At 40.8% G+C, this 21,058-nt stretch overlaps 1 protein-coding gene across 2 annotated transcripts; it reads right to left on the bottom strand.

The window, feature by feature from the left end:
- Positions 1-876: 876 nt before the first annotated feature.
- On the bottom strand, positions 877-19,818 carry LOC146639030 (uncharacterized). 2 transcript variants are annotated; one of them, XM_085372647.1, is made up of 16 exons: positions 19,515-19,818; positions 19,068-19,164; positions 16,974-17,187; positions 16,547-16,689; positions 14,123-14,297; positions 13,917-13,972; positions 11,260-11,456; positions 11,054-11,164; positions 10,773-10,898; positions 6,817-6,915; positions 6,574-6,729; positions 3,622-4,210; positions 1,631-1,694; positions 1,364-1,542; positions 1,188-1,276; positions 877-1,071 (listed from the first exon to the last, which is right to left on the bottom strand). In XM_085372647.1, the coding sequence occupies exons 1-16, from the start codon at positions 19,698-19,700 to the stop codon at positions 973-975; spliced, it is 2,580 nt and encodes an 859-aa protein (XP_085228773.1). In that variant the 5' UTR covers positions 19,701-19,818; the 3' UTR covers positions 877-972. The 2 variants fall into 2 exon arrangements, with proteins under 2 accessions (XP_085228773.1, XP_085228780.1); XM_085372654.1 differs by having other exon boundaries at positions 19,503-19,818.
- Between the last annotated feature and the right edge of the window lie 1,240 nt (positions 19,819-21,058).

Genomic DNA, 21,058 nt, shown 5'->3' on the forward strand with positions numbered 1-21,058 from the left:
ACCAGAATAATCCTGTCATGTACAATTTTCATCTAGTAACATCGGGTTTGTTTCGTTCTTTTAATTAGAACTGAAAACAAAAGCATTTCCCATTTTTAAAGATCTGAATTGGCCTAATTTTTTAAGACCGTACCAGTTATTATATCAAACATGTAGACCCCGCTAAACATTCCCCGCTAGGAATGAAATAAATAAATGGTGTCTGCACGTTAACAAGGTATTTTAATCCAGTGAATTTATAACCGTAATTATTTTCATACACCTCACACTTCACTAACGCGATTTCCCTTAGAGGATTAACCCATTTAAACCGCATGAATCATCTTTTACTCAGGTTTTGCTTCAAAGAAAATGTGCTGCTGGTATCAGAAACAAATTTAGAGCTCACATTTACACAGTTTCAGTCTAATTTTAAGTTATACACAAAGACGGATATAACCTTTATTAAAATATTTTATTTGGAACAATTCACATTTGCATAATTTCAAGTTTCCACTGACAGCTGTGCCGGCAGCGGTTTGACACATTTAGGCAATTTTAAATTGTGACATATTTTGTTTTCACAATAGTTGAAAAAAAGTTAACTCTAACAGAGTATAAACCATACAGAAACTCTCAAAGTGAAAACATTTTTTGAAAAACAATTATTAAATCATGCAGAGTGAAATTCAACCTGTAAATATAACGTATAGGCCACTTTCTTCTCTTGAGGTCAACAATAAAAGTTAAGTTGGCTCCCACAAAGAATGTTTTCCAGTACACACCAGTCACAATTCATTAACCTGACATGTGAAGGTATACAAAAGCAGTTCACAATACAAAATATTCACAGTACTTTTGAAGTAAAAATTATATACGTATGAAAAGGCTGCGAAACATGTGGTCTCAAACATTTTAAGGCACTTTAAGATGATTAATAAATAACTGGATACTTTAAAAACTTCAGCACAGGTAAAAACAGGCGGTCACCGATCAGCTGGTGGAGCCGGTCACTTTTTGCAGAACAGCAGCACTCTCATTCAGTGAAAACTCACTGGGGAGAAATTCTCTCAACAGAAATGACAGGAGCATCTGTTACGGGAGTGGAGACGTGAGAAAGAACAAAGATTTACGTGCAACATACAGTGAAAAGTGAGAATTTGATACAAAAAATGAGGTGTGCTGAAAAAGGAAGTTTGGATACTCACGTAAACCAGGGTTTTGTTTTCCTCTCTGTCCTGGAAAAGATTGAACACAGACTCCATGTCCGTCTTCTTCAGGAACAAAACATTTGAATCTATGGCAAAGACAAAAAAACAAAAAAAACTTTAGATGGATTATTAAGTGCCAAATCAACTGCTGCACTGCAAAGAGGTGTTGTTACATTTGGCATTGATGAGGTTATGCGCTCGATCCCTGGTCTCGTCCTTCTCCTCATCGGTACGAGGAGGATGAGGCGTTGGTGGAGGAGACTCTGGCCACAGTTTGCTGCGCAGGTTGTCGATGTACGAAGCCATCTGCGCCTGTGTTGGGTTCACCTTTCTTAGGAACGAGTTCACTTTCCTGGAGAAAAATATGCAAAACTCATGAGTCATTCATAGACCGGGATATAACAATGTTTGACCCGTGGGAGCGCGCTGGTGCCACTTACTTTTTCAGAATGGGCATAAAAGGTTTCAGAACAGTGTCGAAGATATTTATGAGGAAGGAGTTTCCTGTAAGGGAAATAAGAGTGTTAGTGTCATCTTCGAGTAGCACTATGTTGCATGTTTTTAGCTTGTCTTAACTTTACTTATTTCAGGAAAACAAAAAAAAGGGCCAGTATTATTAGCCCCCCTGCTGCTGTGCAGAGACAGGCTTTACCTTTGTAATTCTCAGTGCTTATAAAGTCAAGTTAAAAATGAAGGTTATCTTCCAATTTACACACAGTATGAAAAACTTCTTCAAAGATTTGAGCTGTCATTTGAGAAAGCACTGTGCCAAAAACAAAAGAAATCAGTTTGGACTTGAGAAAAAGAATTGTTGATGCTCACAAAGCAGGGGATGGATATACAAAGTTATCACAGCATTTCCACATGTCAAGAACTGGTGCGAGAAGTATCATCAAGAAACTCAATAAGCCACACAATAAAGAACAAACCTGCCAGAGATGGGAAGAGTGTGGAAAGGAAACTAGTGAGCGATGTGATTAAAGAACAACTGTCATGACTTGGCCAATATGGGAACTGTAGGCTTAAAGAAGACCAAGGTTTTTGCAGGAGAAACAACTTCAAGCCAGACTAAAGTAAGCTTAAGGACAACCTGGAGAAAGATTATCTATACTGGAAGTTTGTCCTGTAGACAGATGAAGTGAAACTAGAGCTATTTGAACAAACAGATGCTGCTTATGTTTGGAGAAACACAGCAGAGGTGTACAATCCGAAGAACACAGAACCCACAGTGAAACAGTGGTGGGAGTATAACGGTGCCTGAATGCTGAAACTGGGAATCTGGTCAAGGTGGAAGGAATCGTAAAGAAGGATGGATATGTGAATAATTCTGACAGAAAACCTCAAGCAGTCAGCAGCAAAACTGGGTGTGGGTTATTGCTTTGTCTTCCAACATGACAGTAACCAGTCGTGTCCCATTAAATTGGATGACTAAAAGATCATCAAATCTGGAAGAACTAAAGAGATGAAGAAGAATGGGCTGCGACTGCTCAGGAGACGCATGCAAGACTTGTTGAAAACTGTAAACGACGGCAGGCTGTCCAACAAAAACCAATCACAACTGACTGTTGGCATCAGTGGCGTTAATCATTTGGCCCCTGGTAGTTTGTCTTTTATTTCTGTGTGCAAAGTAAAAATAATGTAATCATCTAAAATAAAACTTTGATGTTTACCTGTGCTAAAAACATTCCTCACTCTGTTTAACACCTCTTGGGGAATACTGTCATAGGTGGGCTAATAATTCTGTTCATCTGCACATCAAGCTGTAGCTGCACAGATGGACGTCTGCATAACATGAGGTACAACACCACTGTAAAGCCCAGAGGCAAATCTCCAATTTGTAGGTTTAAGCTATAAAAATAAAATTGGCTTAACTCTCTCAAAGTGCCAAATTATAAAAAAGATACAATGTAATCCAATTTAAGTGTCAAAACATATCAAATAGAATAGATGTTCTGAACTACCACAGCTTTTATCATAAAGAATATAAACAGACATTTCAAGGCTGCACTTTTGTCTAAGACTTCTTTTGTGACCTGCACGATTTTAATCTGCACCGTCGAAGCAAAAAGGTTTTTATTTTGGCAGAAAATCTTTTGAGAACATAATGCGGCTGCCAGCTGTCAGCCCTTCATTGTGTGAGAGAGTGTGAATACACCACTCTTGGGCTTTTAAAAACAAGCCATGCTCTCACCTTAAAATACCACGTGACAGTTCACACAGACCAAATACTCACTACAAAGGATTAACTTTCTCAGGCAAGTTTCAAGTCTCTACAGGTTAATTTTGTTCTTGTACTGAAATGAACCAAAGCAGCTGTTTGCCTAGTCTTCAAAGGAATGCATTAATAAATATAAAAAGCTACAATGTGCTTTAAAAATGTTGAGTGAAGTATACATGACAGTACAAAGTGGCTTTAAACATTAATACAAACCAGATATTTCTTTCAGCAGATCAAATATGGCTTTGGTCGCCTCCGGCTGTTCTCTGTTGACTTGGTTCTTTAGAGCCTGGGAGTTGTCCCCTCTCTGCAGTGTAGCCTGTGCCTCCTTTCCTTTCGCCTTGTACAGTCCTCCGGACCTAAAACACGTTTTCTCCCTTTTATTGGACCTCGCACTGAAGTGAAGCCACGACGAGCCCTCTGGACCCTCCCGCTGCAAGCCCAAGTCGGGCACATCTTCCGCACTGCCGTTTTTTGTTGAGGCCAGAGACTCGTGTGATCTATATCGGCCAAATCCTTTGAAGAGTGTTTTAAAGTGAGAGGTTAAGGGATTATCAGAATCCTCGTTTTTTTCTTGGGAGCCATTTTCATTTGAGGACTTTGAGTCAACAGAAGGCTGTGGATTAATGTCAGTCTCCTCAGGCAGTTCTAAAGGGGAATCGTACTGGGAGATAATAATAGATGGAAGAGTTTGACTGGGGACATCAGAGGCACTGTGGTTCTCCAAAGACTGAGCTGTTGATTCTAGTTGCAGAGATGACATTGTGTTTTCATCTGGGGCTCCGGGCTGCATGCTCGAGTTCTGCAAAGTAAACAAAACAATCTCTTTGTGAAGGCTGTCCCTGAGGCACTGGCCTTTCTGACTGTACTCCACGACAGAGCTGAGACTAAATGAATCCATACGTTTGCTCACTAAGAAATATTTAAAGGGGAATTACATCACGTCTACATGATGTTTCTTGTTACATGAAATGCTGTACATCATTTCTGCAGCTCTAGAAGAAGTCTACAACATTTTCTCAGTTTGACCTTTAGACAGATGCTACCAACATGCATTTGCAGGCTATCAAGTTGAATTATGTGAACCAGCAGACCAAAATTCAACTTCACTATGGGTGTATGTGCACTAGCTATGGGTACCACTGTGCATCACTACTTCCCTACTGACCTGCTTTACCTTCCCCAAAAGATCCTCCCAATAAGCATTCTGCAGATAATTCCCACACTTAGAATGACCAAAGTTTACAACGCTGTCACTGGGTTTTGGGTCATATTGAACAAAACAAAGTCAGTTTATATAGTTTAAGTCCTCAAGGTTTTCTAGTCCTTTAGAAATCTTTTCACAACTACAGGTATTGCCCCCTGATGGCCATTAAAAAGAATGCAGGTTTAAGGTTCTTCCACGTTGCTTTGAGGGACTTCTTTTCACACCTTGAAGCTATACCACATTTTACCCGTCGGTAGTCAATTCCCATCTTTTCAAAAGGTTTTACATTTTTAAAACTGCATAGCATTTTTGTTTTCCTCTTTTGTGACAACTATACTGGGAATTTATTTCCAATTCGCTCCATAAAAGTGGAGAAGCTGAAGCCTACACCAGCTGTCATAGGACAAGAGGCAGAGCCCAGCCTGGGCAGTCTCCATTCTATTACAGGGGTCAGAGAGACAACCAACCATTCAAGTGGATTTTATAGTCCAGCAGATGTAGCACGTTCACTGTCCACTAGCTGGGGATGGCCCGTCTGCCTACAAATAGCTCTGTTGCCAGATAGACACTGTACAGTGTGTGGTACAACCGGCCCGTGGATCACGGTTGCTTGTGCTGTTGTTCGTCAGTCAGCCAGCGTTGATGAGGCAAAATTATAAACACACAAAGAACTGAAGTGAAACTGTGTGGTAAACTGTCCACAGCAGGCAGTGGCTGTGCTTTTTATGCCAAATCTTTTGGTCTTCAATCTGGAGTTGTGCTTCACACCTACAGTCAATAACACCGGCCCTGTGGGAGTAAGCTGGAGTAGCTGCAGAAAACCCATGCAAGCCTTTTAGTTTAATTCATTTTAAATTATGGCAGTGGCTACTGATCTCTACCCACTGCCAATTTCCAAATGTGGTAATATAATTATAATTTATAAACCAACTGTACACGAGCAATAACGGCACCTGTAGATATCAGAGAAAATATCACCATCTATAAATGTCCATCTGATGTTCAATGAAAAGGAAAGCTAATATTGCAAAGAAATCAAAAGGATGTTTTTAAAGTTGTTAAGATGGTATTTTTTTCTTCCACACTTTCTCTTGGAGCCAGAGGTTACAACCATTAGCACCACTTTCTTATAACAAAAAGTAAAAAAAAAAAAAAAGCAGCTAAAAATCAATAAAAACTGTTCTTAACTGTTTCTAAAGCTTCCCATCGTATCAGATTTAACTTCTGTTTTGAGTTTGCAATTTAGAAATTAATTTAAATATCCTTAAAAAGACAGAAGGTAGAAATGAATAGTTTCGCACTACAAGAGAGACGCCGATTCTGGTTATTGTTTTATTGATTCTAAAATAAATTTGTCTAAATAAATGTTGAACGCAGCAGCACTACAGTAAGTCCAACAGAAGCAGTCATACAATCAGACAAGTTATACATAGGCCAAGAGTTTATCAAAATGATCCAAATTACTTTTTTTTTGGAAACGGTGGTAACCTTTGCTTAAAATAATCTCTCTTTGCACAGGAAATCAGTGTGTGCATCTGTGTCTACAACTGAAATCAGGTCAATATTAACCAGGAAGTCACTCTGAGCGACGTTTACAGCTGACAGTTTGAGTAATCATTTTTTCTTTTGCTTTCTCCGAAATATAAGTGTCTAATGGCAGGTTTAGACTACCCCAAATTTTTGTTTAGTTAGTTGGTCATATACCTCTCATCCCATGACAGCTGGGCTGAAGATCACCAGGGCACAATCAATCAGGTGTGCCCAGAAACTGATGTGGCATACTCCACAAGTCTGTCTGCTTCTGTGCTCTTATCCCATCTGACAGTTTTTCAACATTACGAGATTTCAGAAACCTCGATGAAATCATTCTTAATATTACCAGAACTAAAAGCAAAACTCCGTTACCTTGGAAACACTCTAAAATGACTAGTTGATTACAAGTGGCAGTGAAACATTACCTCATCTTCTTCGTAGCTGGGAGTGAGGAAGTAAGCCAAGCCGCTGAGCAGGCCCCAAACGCCTCCATGTTTCTCCTCATTCAGGAGTTTGTCAAGCGGGCAGAGGAACTGAAATACTGGTTGAGTGTGGCCGATCAGATTATCGGAAACCAGTTCCTGGGAAGGAAAATGACACATTGTTAAGACATGACACACTTTAAGTGTTTATCTATCAACATATCCGAGCCTTGTGATCTCTCTCACTTGCAGGAAGTGCTCCACTGATACTCTTGCTTCTTCTTTAACTTTATCGTTGACCTCCATCTCCTCCAGCACCAAGACCCCAGGTAGGCTGGTGGAGTCCTGGATAAAGACAAGGAAAAAAAAAAAAACCATAATTAAAAGCCTAAAGCTGACCTAAGAGACCTTAATCAGTTTTTACAGTTGAAGGCTTAGAACTGTAACAGGTGGTCATCAAAGCGCTGTGTTCACCTGTGAACTCCTCGTACGTGATGAGGATTTGTGCAAGCTCAGGCATCTGAAGTTTCTTATCTTTAGCACGTTATGATGTTGCCTAGTAACTACCTAACAACGTGCTAAACAACTCATCTGTAGCATCTATGCACCTTAGAAAAGCATCCGTATCATTTTGATATCAGTATAACAACATTTCATTTACATCCACAAAGCTTCAGTTATATGATGTTGGAATCACCTCTGACTAATGATAATAATTAAAATAATAATAGTGTAGAATGGGCAAATACTAGTCAATATAACTGAAAACATTTCTCAATGTTTCATGCTGACATTTCGGCTGCTGGGAACGCCTCGTAATGAATACAGACTGAAAAAGCGCGCGTGGCATTTCAAAATAATAGGTCACTCATTTAATTCTTAGGAAATGCAGTCTCACTATACTGCTACCAAGAAGTTAATACATGCACTGTTGTTCACACCAGCTCCACCTCAACTCTTGAGTCAATGCTTCCCTGAATGTAAATGAAAATGCCAAAATTATCAAGTCTTTCATGAGATAACACTAATGTTACATTTACAATGTAAAGATGAAATATAATTAAAACATAAGAGCATGGTGTGTATTTTGCATTTTATTTCTCTTTTTTTTATTTTTATGTGACGAAGACCTTTTTATTGCCTATGCACACCGCAGCGGTGGCACTCCTAGCATCCTAACCTGTAGAAACCACCAGCAAAGTCTGTCTACACTATTCTATGTCCACATATACACAGAGTCAGACTCCATCCTATGTAAACAAAAAAAAAAAAAAAAAAAAGTGCATTTTAAAGCTGATCTGAATTTAACATGAGGCTTCACTGACATCTTCCCAAGTTGCACTGTTTTTGGTACAAGACTGAAACTTTTCTAAACCAGCATAGGGAGAAAGGACGACTTAAAATGGGTAGAAGTTTTATTTGGAATGAAAACTTGTCCTTTAGACATTTGATTTGAGGACATAGCTTGCCTTCTCATCGCTCACTGACAAGCACTTTTTAAAAACCAAGTGACAGACACTAATTGAAAAGGTGATTGACGTCCCCTCACTTCTGTATCATTATCTCGTTTGCTTGCATGCAACTTGGACATGATCATCCATCCACCTTAAATCCACCACAGTGCCTACACAAGGAGACACAGATTCTCTCACAGTCACATCTAGTCAAATCACCATGCCTTTGGACTGTGGGAGGAAGCTCAAATATCCAGAGGAAAACCACGCAGGCACATGGGAGGATTGCACCAGGAACATTCTTGCTCTGAAGTGACGGTGCTAAACATTGCTTCACAGTGCCTCCCTGCATGCGAAGTCAATGACTCAGATAATCATTCAATTCACAGAGGATCAAGCCAATAATTGATTTCATTCAACAAGACTCTCCGTAGCTCCCCAAACACAGTTCAGCTTAGTGAAAGGAAGGGAAATAAATCCAGTGACAAGTAAATCTAGGTAAGGTAACTTTATTTATACCCATACGCAAGGTAAATTTGCTTTACAGAAAAATGATAGCATTTGGCATCCCTTCAAAAACAGACATACCTAATAAATATAAACCTCACTGTAGCACATATATAGTAATTTAACGTTTCGAATCAAAAACTGTTCTTATTTAATTCAGTAACAGCAACAGGGACAAAGCTGTTTTTATAACGCTTTGTCCTGAGGAAAGAAGCTGAAATTCACCCCGTAGAGGATGGGAACCATTTTTAAGGATTTATAAAGCCTGTTTAGAGTACAGGGAGGCTAAACAAGACTGTGGCTCACCTATCAGACGACTGGACCATCTCACTATCCGATTCAGTGAGTTTTTCTCTGTGACAGAGGGCTGACCAACCCATGCCACCAAACAAAGGATAAAACAGACTCAACAAAAGAACGATAAAACGAAGCTAAAAAATTTTTGGCCAATGTGGAAATGAGCAAGTTTCCTGAGGCAGTGAAGGTGCTGGTGACCCTTTTTACAAACTGTTTTGCAATTCTGATCAAAATTCAGTTTTTCATTGATTATGGTGCCAAGATATTTATATGATTGTACTTGCTCTATTTTCTAACCTTTAATTAAAGTGACTCCGTACCCATTTTGTTGTTTCCTAAAATCAATAACCATATCTTTTGTTTTAGATACGTTCAACTGGAGATAAGACTCCTCACACCACTGAACAAAGTCATCAATGGCTGGACCGTGGTTAGTTTCACCCTCTTTCAGTAAGCTGACAATAACAGAGTCCTCTGCATATTTAATGACGGCCCTGTTTTCATATCTGCTCTGACACACGTTTGTATAGAGAATGAATGATAAGGGTGATAAGACGCACCCTTGAGGAGATCCTGTGGAGGAGAACACTGAGTCCGACAGATCCCCATTTATTCTCACTCTTTGTGACCTGTCAGTTAAAAAATAAAATAAAATCCAGCCCACCAGGTTTTTCTTGATTTCAAACGGTTCTAAAAGTCTAAGTGTAGTGTGTCATTTTTACCACTTTTAGGAGGACCAAAAAAGTAGTTGTGGTTGTGATTTTCCTTCTTCCTCAGTTAATGGCTTTAACATAATGACAGGGAGGAATGAAATTCAGCTAATACTTTATTCTATTTATGATAACTACACATTGAGCAATTCGTTACATAAATCTGTTTAACTGCTTCTTAGTACAAATATCTAATCGGCCAATCACATGGCAGTCGATGCACGTAGACATAGTCAAGACAATCTGCTGTAGTTCAAACCGAGGATCAGAATGAGAAAGAAAGGCAATTTAACAGTCTTTGAATTTGGAATTTGTCAGTTTTTTGGTGACAGATGGGCTGATCTGAATATTTCAGACACTGCTGCTCTCCTGTGAATTTTCCCACAACCATCTCTAGTGTTCAAAGGAAAAAGAAAATATCCACTCAGCATCAGCTCTCTGGGTGAAAATGTCTTGATGATGCCAGTGGCCAAAGGAGAATGGCCAGACTGTTTGAGTTTATAGGAACGTAAAGTTACAACCAAGGCATGCAGAGTAGCATCTCTGAACAAGCAACATGCAGATAAACTACAGCAGCAGAAGACCACACTGGGTTTCAATCATTTCTGCTAAGGGAACTCGGGCTACAATTCCCGCAGCCCCACCAAAAAAGGAAAACAGCGACTGGGAAAGCACTGCCTGCTCTTATGAGTCCTTTTCTGCTGCAACTTCTGGATGGCATGGATCCATCCTTACCTTGAATCAACGGTTCAGGCTAGTGGTGCTGCTGTAATGGTGCTGAGATGCACTTTACACATAATCTTCTGATAGTACACCACATTACAAAGCTCAAATCATCTCAAACTGGTTTAGTGTAGCTTGCCATCACCAGTGTGTGAATGTGTGTGTGAATGGGTGGATGACTGGATGTGTAAAGCGCTATACAAATACAGGCCATTTATAGTGAACACAACAATGGCCTCCACAATCTCCAGATGTCAATCCAGTATGGGCACCCTTCGGATGTGGTGGAGTGGAAGATTGACATGATTAATGTGCACCCAACCGCAGGAACTGTGTGATGCCATCGTGTCAGTGTGGACCAAAACCTTTGATTTTTGGGGTTTTCTCTGTAAAATTGTAGCGTCTTGTACCTTACAATATAACTGTGCAAATCAGAAGTCAACAAACCAGTTTAAGGGAGAAAACTGGGAACAAAGATACAACAAAACAGAACTTTCATTTGTCCTTTTACCTGCCATCTGTTGCTGAAGTGTACAATATCCATGTAGCTCTTCTTGATGTCCCATTGGAGGTTCTCAGGACTGTCTTTTTCCTCCAGGTGAACAGTGAAGATTAGCTTCTCATCCTCCCAGTCAGCCTACAATGTAGTAAACTACTGTTAAAAAAAAAAAAAATCCAGCTCAAAACTTTAACATGTCACCCAAGGACATTGTGCTTGCTATTACAAGGCCTCTGCAGACAGATAACAAGCCTCCAGGACTTTCCACACTGTCACTGATATTTATAACTCACATTCGGGATGCTGACAGCCCAGCGGCCAACGCGCCACATCTCATATGACAGCTTGAATTCGATCATGTCCTCCTGAACGGCTGTCAGGTAGTCCTCCAGATCACCATCTTCCTAATTTCGTATGGCCAAAAGCAGTAATGAATCCGTTATGTCTGGCAAATTATTGTCTTCATTTTATAACACTGCATTATATGAAGCAGCCTTACCCCGTCAGAGTCTTCCTCCTCCTGGCTGCGAATGGAGCCCTCCCTGCTGCTGACATTGTCATCGCTGGACAAGTCTCCCCTGTAGGCTGTGATCTTCAGCAACCGCTCCTGCTCCATCTTTTTCATCTTCTTTTTCTTGGCTTTCTTTAACTTTATCTTGTGCACAAACTTTGACCATCCTTCCTTTAACTTGTTGCCTAAAATAGAAAAGAAAAAAGCCCAAAACACATACATTACATTGCGAGAGAGACATCTTTATTTTCACTCACATTTATACTCAAATTATGTCCCCCTCTCGAATATGCATTTGTATACAATAACGAACTCTCGATAATGAACACCACTTTGGCTGAAAAACAGGAATACACTTGCATTGTGAGGAAGTGTAGCAACAGTGGGTGGTGAGACAATGTGAGAGAAAAAGTAGTCTCAAAACAGCACGTGCTCAGTTAGGCATGACAGCAGGCAAGCATGATCAGCCTTTCAATTTTATGATCTATGTGACAGCATAACAATTAATAAAAATCACATCAGACTGAAATAAATGTCAGAGATTATAACAGATGAGTGTTTCTGATGCAACCATTGGAGAAGATTTGTATATTTATCATATCCTAAAAGAGTGTGCAGACCAGCTGGCTGGGGTCTTCACTAAGATCTTCAACACTTCACTGTCCCAGTCCTGCATCCCGCCGTGCCTAAAGTCAGCCACAATTGTCCCACTGCCAAAGCGTACTAACATTAGCAGCCTCAACGACTACCGACCAGTTGCTCTAACACCTGTTATAATGAAGTGCTTTGAGAAACTGGTCCGACGTCACATCATGTCCTGCCTGCCACCCACACTTGACCCGCTCCAGTTTGCATACAGAGCTAACAGATCAACTGAAGATGCCATTGCTACAACGCTCCACACCACCATCTCTCACCTGGAAGTGCAGGGCCGTTACGCCAGGCTGCTCTTTGTTGACTTTAGCTCTGCTTTCAATACGATACTCCCGGACAGACTAATAGATAAACTGCTGGAAATTGGACTTCCTTCCACCACCTGCCGCTGGATCAGAGACTTCCTCTCAGACCGTGTACAGAGAGTTAGAGTGGGGCCTCATCTTTCCTCAGCCCTCAGCCTCAACACCGGCTCTCCACAAGGCTGTGTACTGAGTCCCCTACTGTACACTCTGTACACACATGACTGTGTTAGTTCCCACCCAGACAACACAGTCATCAAGTTTGCAGATGATACCACTGTGGTGGGGCTCATCTCAGGGGGAGATGAGACTGCATACAGAGCTGAAGTTCAGAGGCTGTCAGATTTGTGTGCAGACAACAACCTGGACCTCAATACCACCAAAACAAAAGAACTGGTAGTTGACTTCAGAAGGAGGAAGTCCGAGCTGCAGCCTGTCAGCATCAACGGGGAGTGCGTGGAAAGGGTCTCCAGTTTCAAGTTTCTGGGTGTGCACATAGACACAGACCTCCAATGGAGCTCTAACACCTCTGCGGTCTTAAAGAAGGCCCAACAGCGTCTCCACTTTCTGAGAATCCTCAGAAAAATGGACCTGAAGAAGGAGCTGCTGACCGTCTTCTACCGCTGCTCCATTGAAAGTGTGCTGACATATTGCATCGGTGTGTGGTTCTCCAGCTGCACCACAGCACACAGAAAGGCACTCCAGAGGGTCATCAACATGGCCCAAAAAAATCATTGGACATCCTCTTCCCTCCCTGAAGGACCTGTACAGCACTCGCTGTCTCAAGAGGGCACGCAGCATCCTACGGGACTGCACACACCCAGGACACCGGGTGTTTAAGCTGCTGCCGTCTGGCAGGAGGTTCAGGCTGCTGAGGTCCCGAACAAATAGACTCAAGGACAGCTTTTACAACAGGGCAATAGCCCTGATCAATGTAAATAGCTGACCTGACTGGATACCTCCCTGGACTTTTTAGGGGGAGGTAACAATGTTTAAAACGATAACAATAATATTTATATTTATAACAAGGTGCAATAATAATTAATGTGCAATAATAACAGTGTGCAATACACATACACTTATTCTTCTTTTTTATACTAAGTTAATATACTGTGTTGTGTTGTTTGTTACGTTGTGATGTGTCATATCGTGTCGTGTTGCGTTATATGTAGTGCCGACGTAGGACAGTTTTTCCAATTTCATTGTACTACTGTACTATGTATGACTGTGCAATGACAATAAAGAGTTATCTTATCTTATATCACAAGGTTCATTATCCTGACATAATCCATTCTTATTAAGACATCATTACTGTTGGATTGATCAGAGTTGCATGAAGACATGGCAGGAATTATTTGGCATTCTGCTTGAGGTTTGTGTAATTAGCCTTCTGGACACACAAGCAAGATAAACAGGGGACTAATTCTGCACTGAAAGGGAGGCTGGTAAAGGAAATCAACATGTCACATAGCTCGCAACACATTCATCAAACAGTTGTAGTACAAGACATTGCACAAGCGCGGTCATCTAGCCTCAGAACACCCACCACCCACTCCATCTGCCTTCTCCCTCAAGTTTAAAATGTTTTCTTGCTGGTAAAAGGATAAAACTAGAAACCGCATGTACCATTTCCCACAGTTTCAGAGCTTTGGATTGAATAAGCTGCTACAATTCGATCACTAAACACACCTTTCCCTTTACCCTTGGTCCTGGTGCCGTCTGAATTCCCTGTGCCGTGCAAGCTCCTGCGGGGGGAGAGAAGAAAAAAAAAAGCCACCAAACAAATCCAGGTCAATTCCAATTTCAGACGCAGAAGGTGGCAGTTACAGTCATTGCTTTGAGGCTCACTACGGTTCAGTCAAGTCAGCGGGGTGCAAAAGATGACAGCCACTCACACATCACTATCTCCCCCCTCGCCTTTGCTCTCCTGTGAAGCCAGAGAGGCTTTTTCAGTGTCTGATCCATAGAGCTCCTCCACTGAGTTTTTGGATGTCACGATGGCAAGCTGGCTCACCACTAGCTGGTTCAGATTGTCGGGGTCAGACAGCCATGCAACCAAATGTCCCAATCCTGAGAAAACAGCCAACATTAATACACGGTCCTGTTTGAATCACTAATATTGCTATTTGATCAGTAATTGTAGCTCCAACAGTTAAATGACTGGCTAAATGTACTGGGAAATGCACTCATTTTTTGGTGAGAAGCCCGAAATCCCTGCGATATGCCTGAATAAATAACACTTAACAGTGGCCTCCTGGTTAGTTGTTAGTTTAGTGTAATCCTGCAAGGTTGTGTTACCTACGCCTCATAGCTCTTGAGGTGGCTGGCAAGTTGCTGCCAGGAAAACTGAGTTGATGGGCAGCATCCTCAACTGTTTAAAAACCTCTAAATTCAGCCTTGAGTTATGGCGGCTCGAGTCAGATTGCATTTTTTGCTAAGCAGGTCCCACAAGAGTAGCAACTGTCACAGCCTGTTGGCGACTCTCCAGTTAGCTTTGCAGCATCGCAGTAACCTAGGACTCCCACGCAGGCGTTTAAGACAAAACATTCACCGTTTAACACTGCACTTAAACTGCTTTGCAAATTACATGCAACTTGACTTTTTAGGGGTTTTGTTCCAACCGCTGTATGAGTTTGTTGTATTCATTCAAAGGTTTTTTGCTGTTATGTAGCCTCGATTAAAAGGCTTTTTCATTTAAAATATAAATTTGCCTTTTCTCATTATGAAAGCTTGTAAGACAAAAACAAATCATTTATATGTTAATTAATCTGCTTTTGTGGTTTGAACACCCTTCAGTTTGTGTTTTGATGGGGAGCTACCACTGAGTTACCCACAAAGCCTAAAAACCTGGATTATCAGTAAACAAACTAAATCAGCCAACTTTTGAGAGCATGTAAGGAATTAAAAAGCGTACCCCCCACCCCACACACACCCACTCAGTTTCCACTTGGAAGTGTTGAAATCTAGATTTCTATCCATCTATTTCCTTAACTACTCGTTCAATTTATGGTAGTATGGGGTGCTAGAAAATAGAGGGCTACAGTCTTTTCTGTTAGTTTCCTTTTCATATGAAAGAGTGCCTGACACCCACCCTCTACTTGTCCAGTTTACTCATTTTTATTATTATTTTTTTAACTAAAGACACTGCACAGCATGCCAAAATATGTTGCCAAATTTGAATTCTTTGAGAATCACCTTGTTGTTGCTGTCAAACTGTGTTGTCTTTGGGGTTTTTCATAAATTCAGCAAAAGAAATGGGAACAAATGACGAGTTTTTGTCACATGCTGTTAGCAACAAAGTCCCTGAAAGCACAATTCAAAATGGGTTCTTTGCAAAGTTGCCTGTTCATACAACACTGGTTCATCCCTTGAGTTAGGTCTTTGGAATGGAGCTTTAACCAGACTATCAGTAAAACAAGAAAAGTAATGACCCAACTGATCAGCAACCTGATTATTCTAGTTACCAAATACTGTAGGTGTATTTCTCAGAGGTAATTCTGGTGGTACTTTACTTAAGCATGTATGTATTGCACGTGCAAGCGTTGAGGTTTGGTGATAATCCAAAGGAGAAGCAGTAACAAAGCCACTTGCACCTTCAAAATAGCCAGCAGAAAAGCAGCGCTAGACACACCCCTGATACTTATGCATACAGACCCTACAATCCCCATAAAAGAAGCACGTGTCATGCACACTTCGGATTTTACACATATTATGCAAGATACAACATGCTGGTTCCAGCTTTATATTTAAGACAGTGCTCGCATAAAACTTGCAATAAGAGAAAATTAAAGCATTTCCTCAAAATATTAAGTGTTTAAAGGTGTCACATCAACTCCTCTGTGAAATGAATAACTGGAATTGATAAAACAAACCATATTGCTAGAGTAAATGAGTATTCAGAATTTTTACTGCAACACTGAAGCTACAAATAACATTGCCAACTACTCCAAATCTTTTAGTTACAGATCTATGAGCAGTTGCCAGAAATTAGCACTTTCTAACCACCAAACAGCACAGCTGTAAAAATCACTTATTGTCACTGAACAACATGCGTAATTGCAAAAACCTACCCCACAGCAAGTCTCTCTCCGGATGAAGCATTTCATCTGTTACTATAAAAATGACAAAACCCTGAGGGGGGGATTGGCAGATCACTGCAGAAGGAGCCTTCTTTTTATGTAACCTAAGATTCATGTCTAAGCTCTACAATGCCACTGACAATAAGGGATTACACACAACTCGCACTCCTCAAAGAATTCATGTGAGGCTTAGTCCTTATATAAGACTGTTGCTGCAGAGATGATTTGATGCTTCCTTACCCTTTAAGGCAATGATCTCATTTAAGGCACAGCGGTTGACTTCTTGGCCCCAGAGAGATTTGGGGAAAAGGTTACATACCAGAGCATCAGAGAGCTCTCGGAGAACTGCAATCTCCTTTGCTCTGGACCTAAACAAGAGCTGTCTGAAAGAGAAAGCAAAAGAACAAGAACAGCAACTATGAGTAAGTGCTCAGTGTTTATCGCCGCAAGTGCGTGATCATAATCTTAATTCTGATGTGGCACACTACTCTTAAAACTATGTGCCTTAGGAAAAATGCATTATCGCAAGGTACAGTAAAAAGTAAATTATTCATAGGTGATAAAAAACACTGGAGGTATTTATAGAGTTCTCAAATGTTACTGAGTGCAAAGAAGCAACAGCATGAATTCTGAATCCTATTAAATAAAAGAAAGTGTAAAGCGTCACCTGTCAGACTGCTTCGCGTTATGCAAGTGCTGGGTCAAAATCCGAATGGAGCCCACGACTGCGTGGGAGACATCAAAGTCTTTGGCCCTTTCAATGATGCGGTCGATTACAAAGTCGAATTCCCTGCTGAGAACCTGGTGCAGGGGCTGCTGCTCGCACGACTCGGGGACGGTGTACCAAGGCAGGACGAGCTGAGCGTAGGCGCATTCAAACACTGCGAGGACAGCAGGCACACAGCAAGTCAGTCACAAAGGAAAGTTACATTCACACTGTGCTCCCATGCTCACCTCCTGAGCATCAAATTCAACAACTGCGCTGACTTTTAAGCTTTTTTTTTTTTTTTTTTTTTTTTTAAAGAAAAATTCAAGCTCCCACTTCTGAAGTCCAGAATTATTTATATAAATCTTGGCACACATTTCCGCGACGAGATTTTGAAGACCAGGCCATCTGGAGTTCAGCTACTCAGCTGTGAATTCACTGAGCAGGTTTTTTGCTGTTGTTTTCTTGATATTAGCACAACTTCAGTTTTATTTCACAGATACGCTGAGAAACATCAAATACAATGTTAATGTGGGGCTGTTACAGTTTCTCATTTAATTTGCAGGGATATTTGAGAATTATTAATATTTAGCAATTAACTGGCCACTTCATTAGTTACACCCTGCTAGTACTCCTTTTGCATTATGAACAGCCATATTTCTTTTTTGCACAGATTCCACAACTTGCTGAAACAGTCCTCAGAGATTTTAATCGTATTGACATGATAGCATCACACCACAGCTGCAAATTTGTCTGCCTTACATCTATGATGTGAAGCTACCATCAGAAGATGGGCACACTGTGATCATAAAAGGGTGGACATCGTTAGCAACTATACTCAGATAAGCCGTAGCATTTCAACAATACTCAGTTGGTACTAAGAGCGCTAAAATGTGCCAAGAAAATATCCCCTACACAATTACATCGTCAACACCACCCAGAACTGTTGATACTCGGCAGGATGAATCCACGCTTTCATGTTGTTTACTCCAAACTCTGACTCGAACTTCTCCTCTGACCTCTAGCATCAACAAAGCATTTTAAGCCCAGGGAACCGCTGCTCACTGGATATTTTCTTTTTTAAGTCCATTTTCTGTAAACGAGAACCAGAACGAGAGCTGTGAAAACCCCAGTAAATGCGCAGTTTGCGAAATACTCAGACCAACTCATGTAGCACCAAAACCTTATGTCACATTCAACGAAATTTAAAGTCACCTTTCTTCCCATTCCTCATGCCTACTTCAAATGTCACCAGGTCACCTTGATTTGTATGCATTCTTAAATATACAGAGTTGCTGCCATGCGATTTGGCCAATTAGATTTTTGAATTAGGGGCAGCTAAACGGGTGCACCAATCAAACTTCCAGGTGGGTGCATATTTAATGTACAAGACACCTGCAAACTATCTGGCATTTTTCTATTTTGTTTGTATAAAAATGAAACAAGATTTATGCAAAATTAAAAAGTGTTCTTATTAAATATTCTAGAGTGACTTTAGATATGTTTGTGGTGCCCAATAGATACAGACATAAGCTCCAAATGGTAGACAGCATATTCATTTGTATCATTATAAAAACAGGAAGAAGAAAAAGAAGCTATATTATCTTTTTACTTTGTCACAGGTTTGCAGATCTCTGCAGGAAGAGGAAAAACTGTTTAAAAACCTCATATGGTCTGGGCTTACCACAAACCAATTACCAGTGCTCAAAAGCGCATAAATAAACACAAAGCTTTATGAAAACCTCCATCTTATTTCCTGCTTAACAGCCACAGTGATGTGTAGCATACCCATCTGCTGTGGGTGTGCTGGTTAGCTTTTTCTTCCTTGAAATCCCTCCACATTCTGTGTAACAGGAGCTCCAGTTCCAGTCTGTGTCAACGCAAAACTGTTCTTTCCAACTATATCAAGTCAAAACAGAACTGAAAATCTGCTGAGACAGGCCCGACTTTGACCCCTCACTTTCGGTCCTCGTGTAAAGCACTGCTAACCTGCAATGACAGACACAGTCCCGTCCTCTACAGACAAATTACTCCACTGCAAAAGACATGCTTCACCTTGCTGCAAAGATCTCTTCACGTGTGGATACTGAGACTCCAGCGGCACAGCCAGGTCCGGTGTGTCTCCATCAATCAAGTCATCAACAACAGTTTCCTGGAAAACAGGAACACTGTGAATTAAAAGCCAGGAGCTATAAAATTGCAGCATTAAAGTGCAGGACTCTGGACACTTTCATTTTTAATGTACATTTTCAGAGTTCAGGTATGTGTGTAAACATGGGAGATGACCCACCTACGCTTTGGTGTGGTCTTTTGTTAAAATTATGAGTAAAACAAGCAACAACCCTCATTTCAACCCTCACCGGTGATTCATAGAAGGGTGATAAGGTGATACAAAATACCATCACGTGACTGTGAAACGCACCTCACGCTCACAATTGTAATTATTAACACTTCTACGGTGGTTTTGCAACTAGTTTTAACACAAACAACTGCGCAAACTACCTGAACTGGGTCGTCCTTCGCCTCTTCGTCCGTCTGTGTGCCGCTCTCTCGCCCGCTGACTGCAGACAGCAGCGGGGTGGAAATGCAAAGAAGAAAACATAAGTACTGAGTCAGTGTGCGTCCGCAGTCTGAGCAATACCAAACCAAGCCGAGGGTTATGGCGATGGAGAAGCGCCATAGATACATGTTCCTTCCTTAAAACAGGCTCTTTTTGCTCGTATCTGTCACTTCGAGCCTGACTGTGTTACATTCAGCCAGAGTAGGTTTGTTCGCCCACATCTTTTGCACGGACAAGAAGCGACTGTTTCCTCTTAGCGCGAAGTCACACAGCGGAAAAAGCGAACTTTATTGAACTGCTTTAAAGCTGCGCTGTGATTGGCTGGGGGCAGGCCCCGAGTGCCGACTAGTTAATTGTATGAGGGTGCCATCTACAGGCGACACCTTTACCTGACAGCGAGAGTGGCACAATACGACTCTATTCAAAATTATCCGTAAGCACCAAAACACGAGTTATTTACGAATATGATACTTGATTGGTGATTCCCTCCTTTGTTCATTAACTCTAATCTTTCATTACCGTTTTTTGTTGTTGTTTTTTGGTTTTTTTGCTGGTTTATCTTAAATACTATTGCTTTGGCGAACCAACCAAAGCAGTGGACAGGCAGGGTGGAGGTCAGGGGTGATTTGTAACAGAAAGACAGCAGCAGGAGTGAAAGGGAAGATTTAGAAGATAGTAGTGAGACCTAGTATGATGTATGGTTTAAAGAAGGTGGCACTGATGAAAAGGGTGCTGAAGATGGAGCTTCCAGGCAGGAGGAAAATAGAGGGGTCTCAGAGAAGGTTTGTAAAAGGAGAGCATGCGGAGGGTTGGTGTGATAGAAGAGGGTGTTAGGGACAGGGTGAGGCGGAGGCAAATGATCCACTGTGGTGACCCCTAGAAGGAGCACCCGAAAGAAGAAGTTTTGCTGGTGGATCTTAAGCTGCAAATCACACAGTACCTGAAGTACCAGATAAAGTACTGTGAACTTGTACTTCAGTAAATGTAAATAATATTCAGATGCCTAAAAAGTATTATTCTAACAACACAGAAATGTTTCATTAAAGGTTAAAGTCCTCCAAATTTCCACTTTTATCAAATTAATCATGTGGACCATTCCATCTCAAATCAGCAAACTCTGACAACATTTTCTGCTCTAGGATCTCTGAGTTGCATGAACATGTTATGGTCCAGTGTTTGAACATATATAATGAGAGCTGGAAAATTTTAGCTTCATAAAGCAAATACTTAAATATTTTTTCAAACATCGAAAGCTGAGCCAATGTTTGAACACTGAATGTTTTAAGATCTAAAGAACTGTTAAAGATAAAAGCTTGAAATTTTCACTGGTCTTTCATACAATCGACATGATTAAGAATCTGTCATTCAGGACAACATAAACAAAGATCGTGTATTCAGATGCATTAAAAATATCTGAATATTGGCCACTTAAAAGAAAAAGTCCAGCACTTCTGCAAAGTTCCATATTTGAACACACACTAATAAA

Source organism: Diplotaxodon limnothrissa, linkage group LG2 (genome assembly GCF_057381915.1).
Source record: "Diplotaxodon limnothrissa isolate DT_005_m linkage group LG2, D_limnothrissa_male_GT1.1, whole genome shotgun sequence".
NCBI classification, from domain to species: domain Eukaryota; kingdom Metazoa; phylum Chordata; class Actinopteri; order Cichliformes; family Cichlidae; genus Diplotaxodon; species Diplotaxodon limnothrissa.

Bases quoted from the DNA above. Each gene is read 5' to 3' on its own strand.
- LOC146639030 (XM_085372654.1), bottom strand. From the start codon at position 19,700: ATGTATCTATGGCGCTTCTCCATCGCCATAACCCTCGGCTTGGTTTGG. The intron at 1,695-3,621 runs GTTTGTATTAAT...TTTCCCTTACAG, and splicing joins TCTGCTGAAAGAAATATCTG to GAAACTCCTTCCTCATAAAT. The intron at 1,072-1,187 runs GTGAGTATCCAA...CTCCCGTAACAG, and splicing joins AAAACAAAACCCTGGTTTAC to ATGCTCCTGTCATTTCTGTT.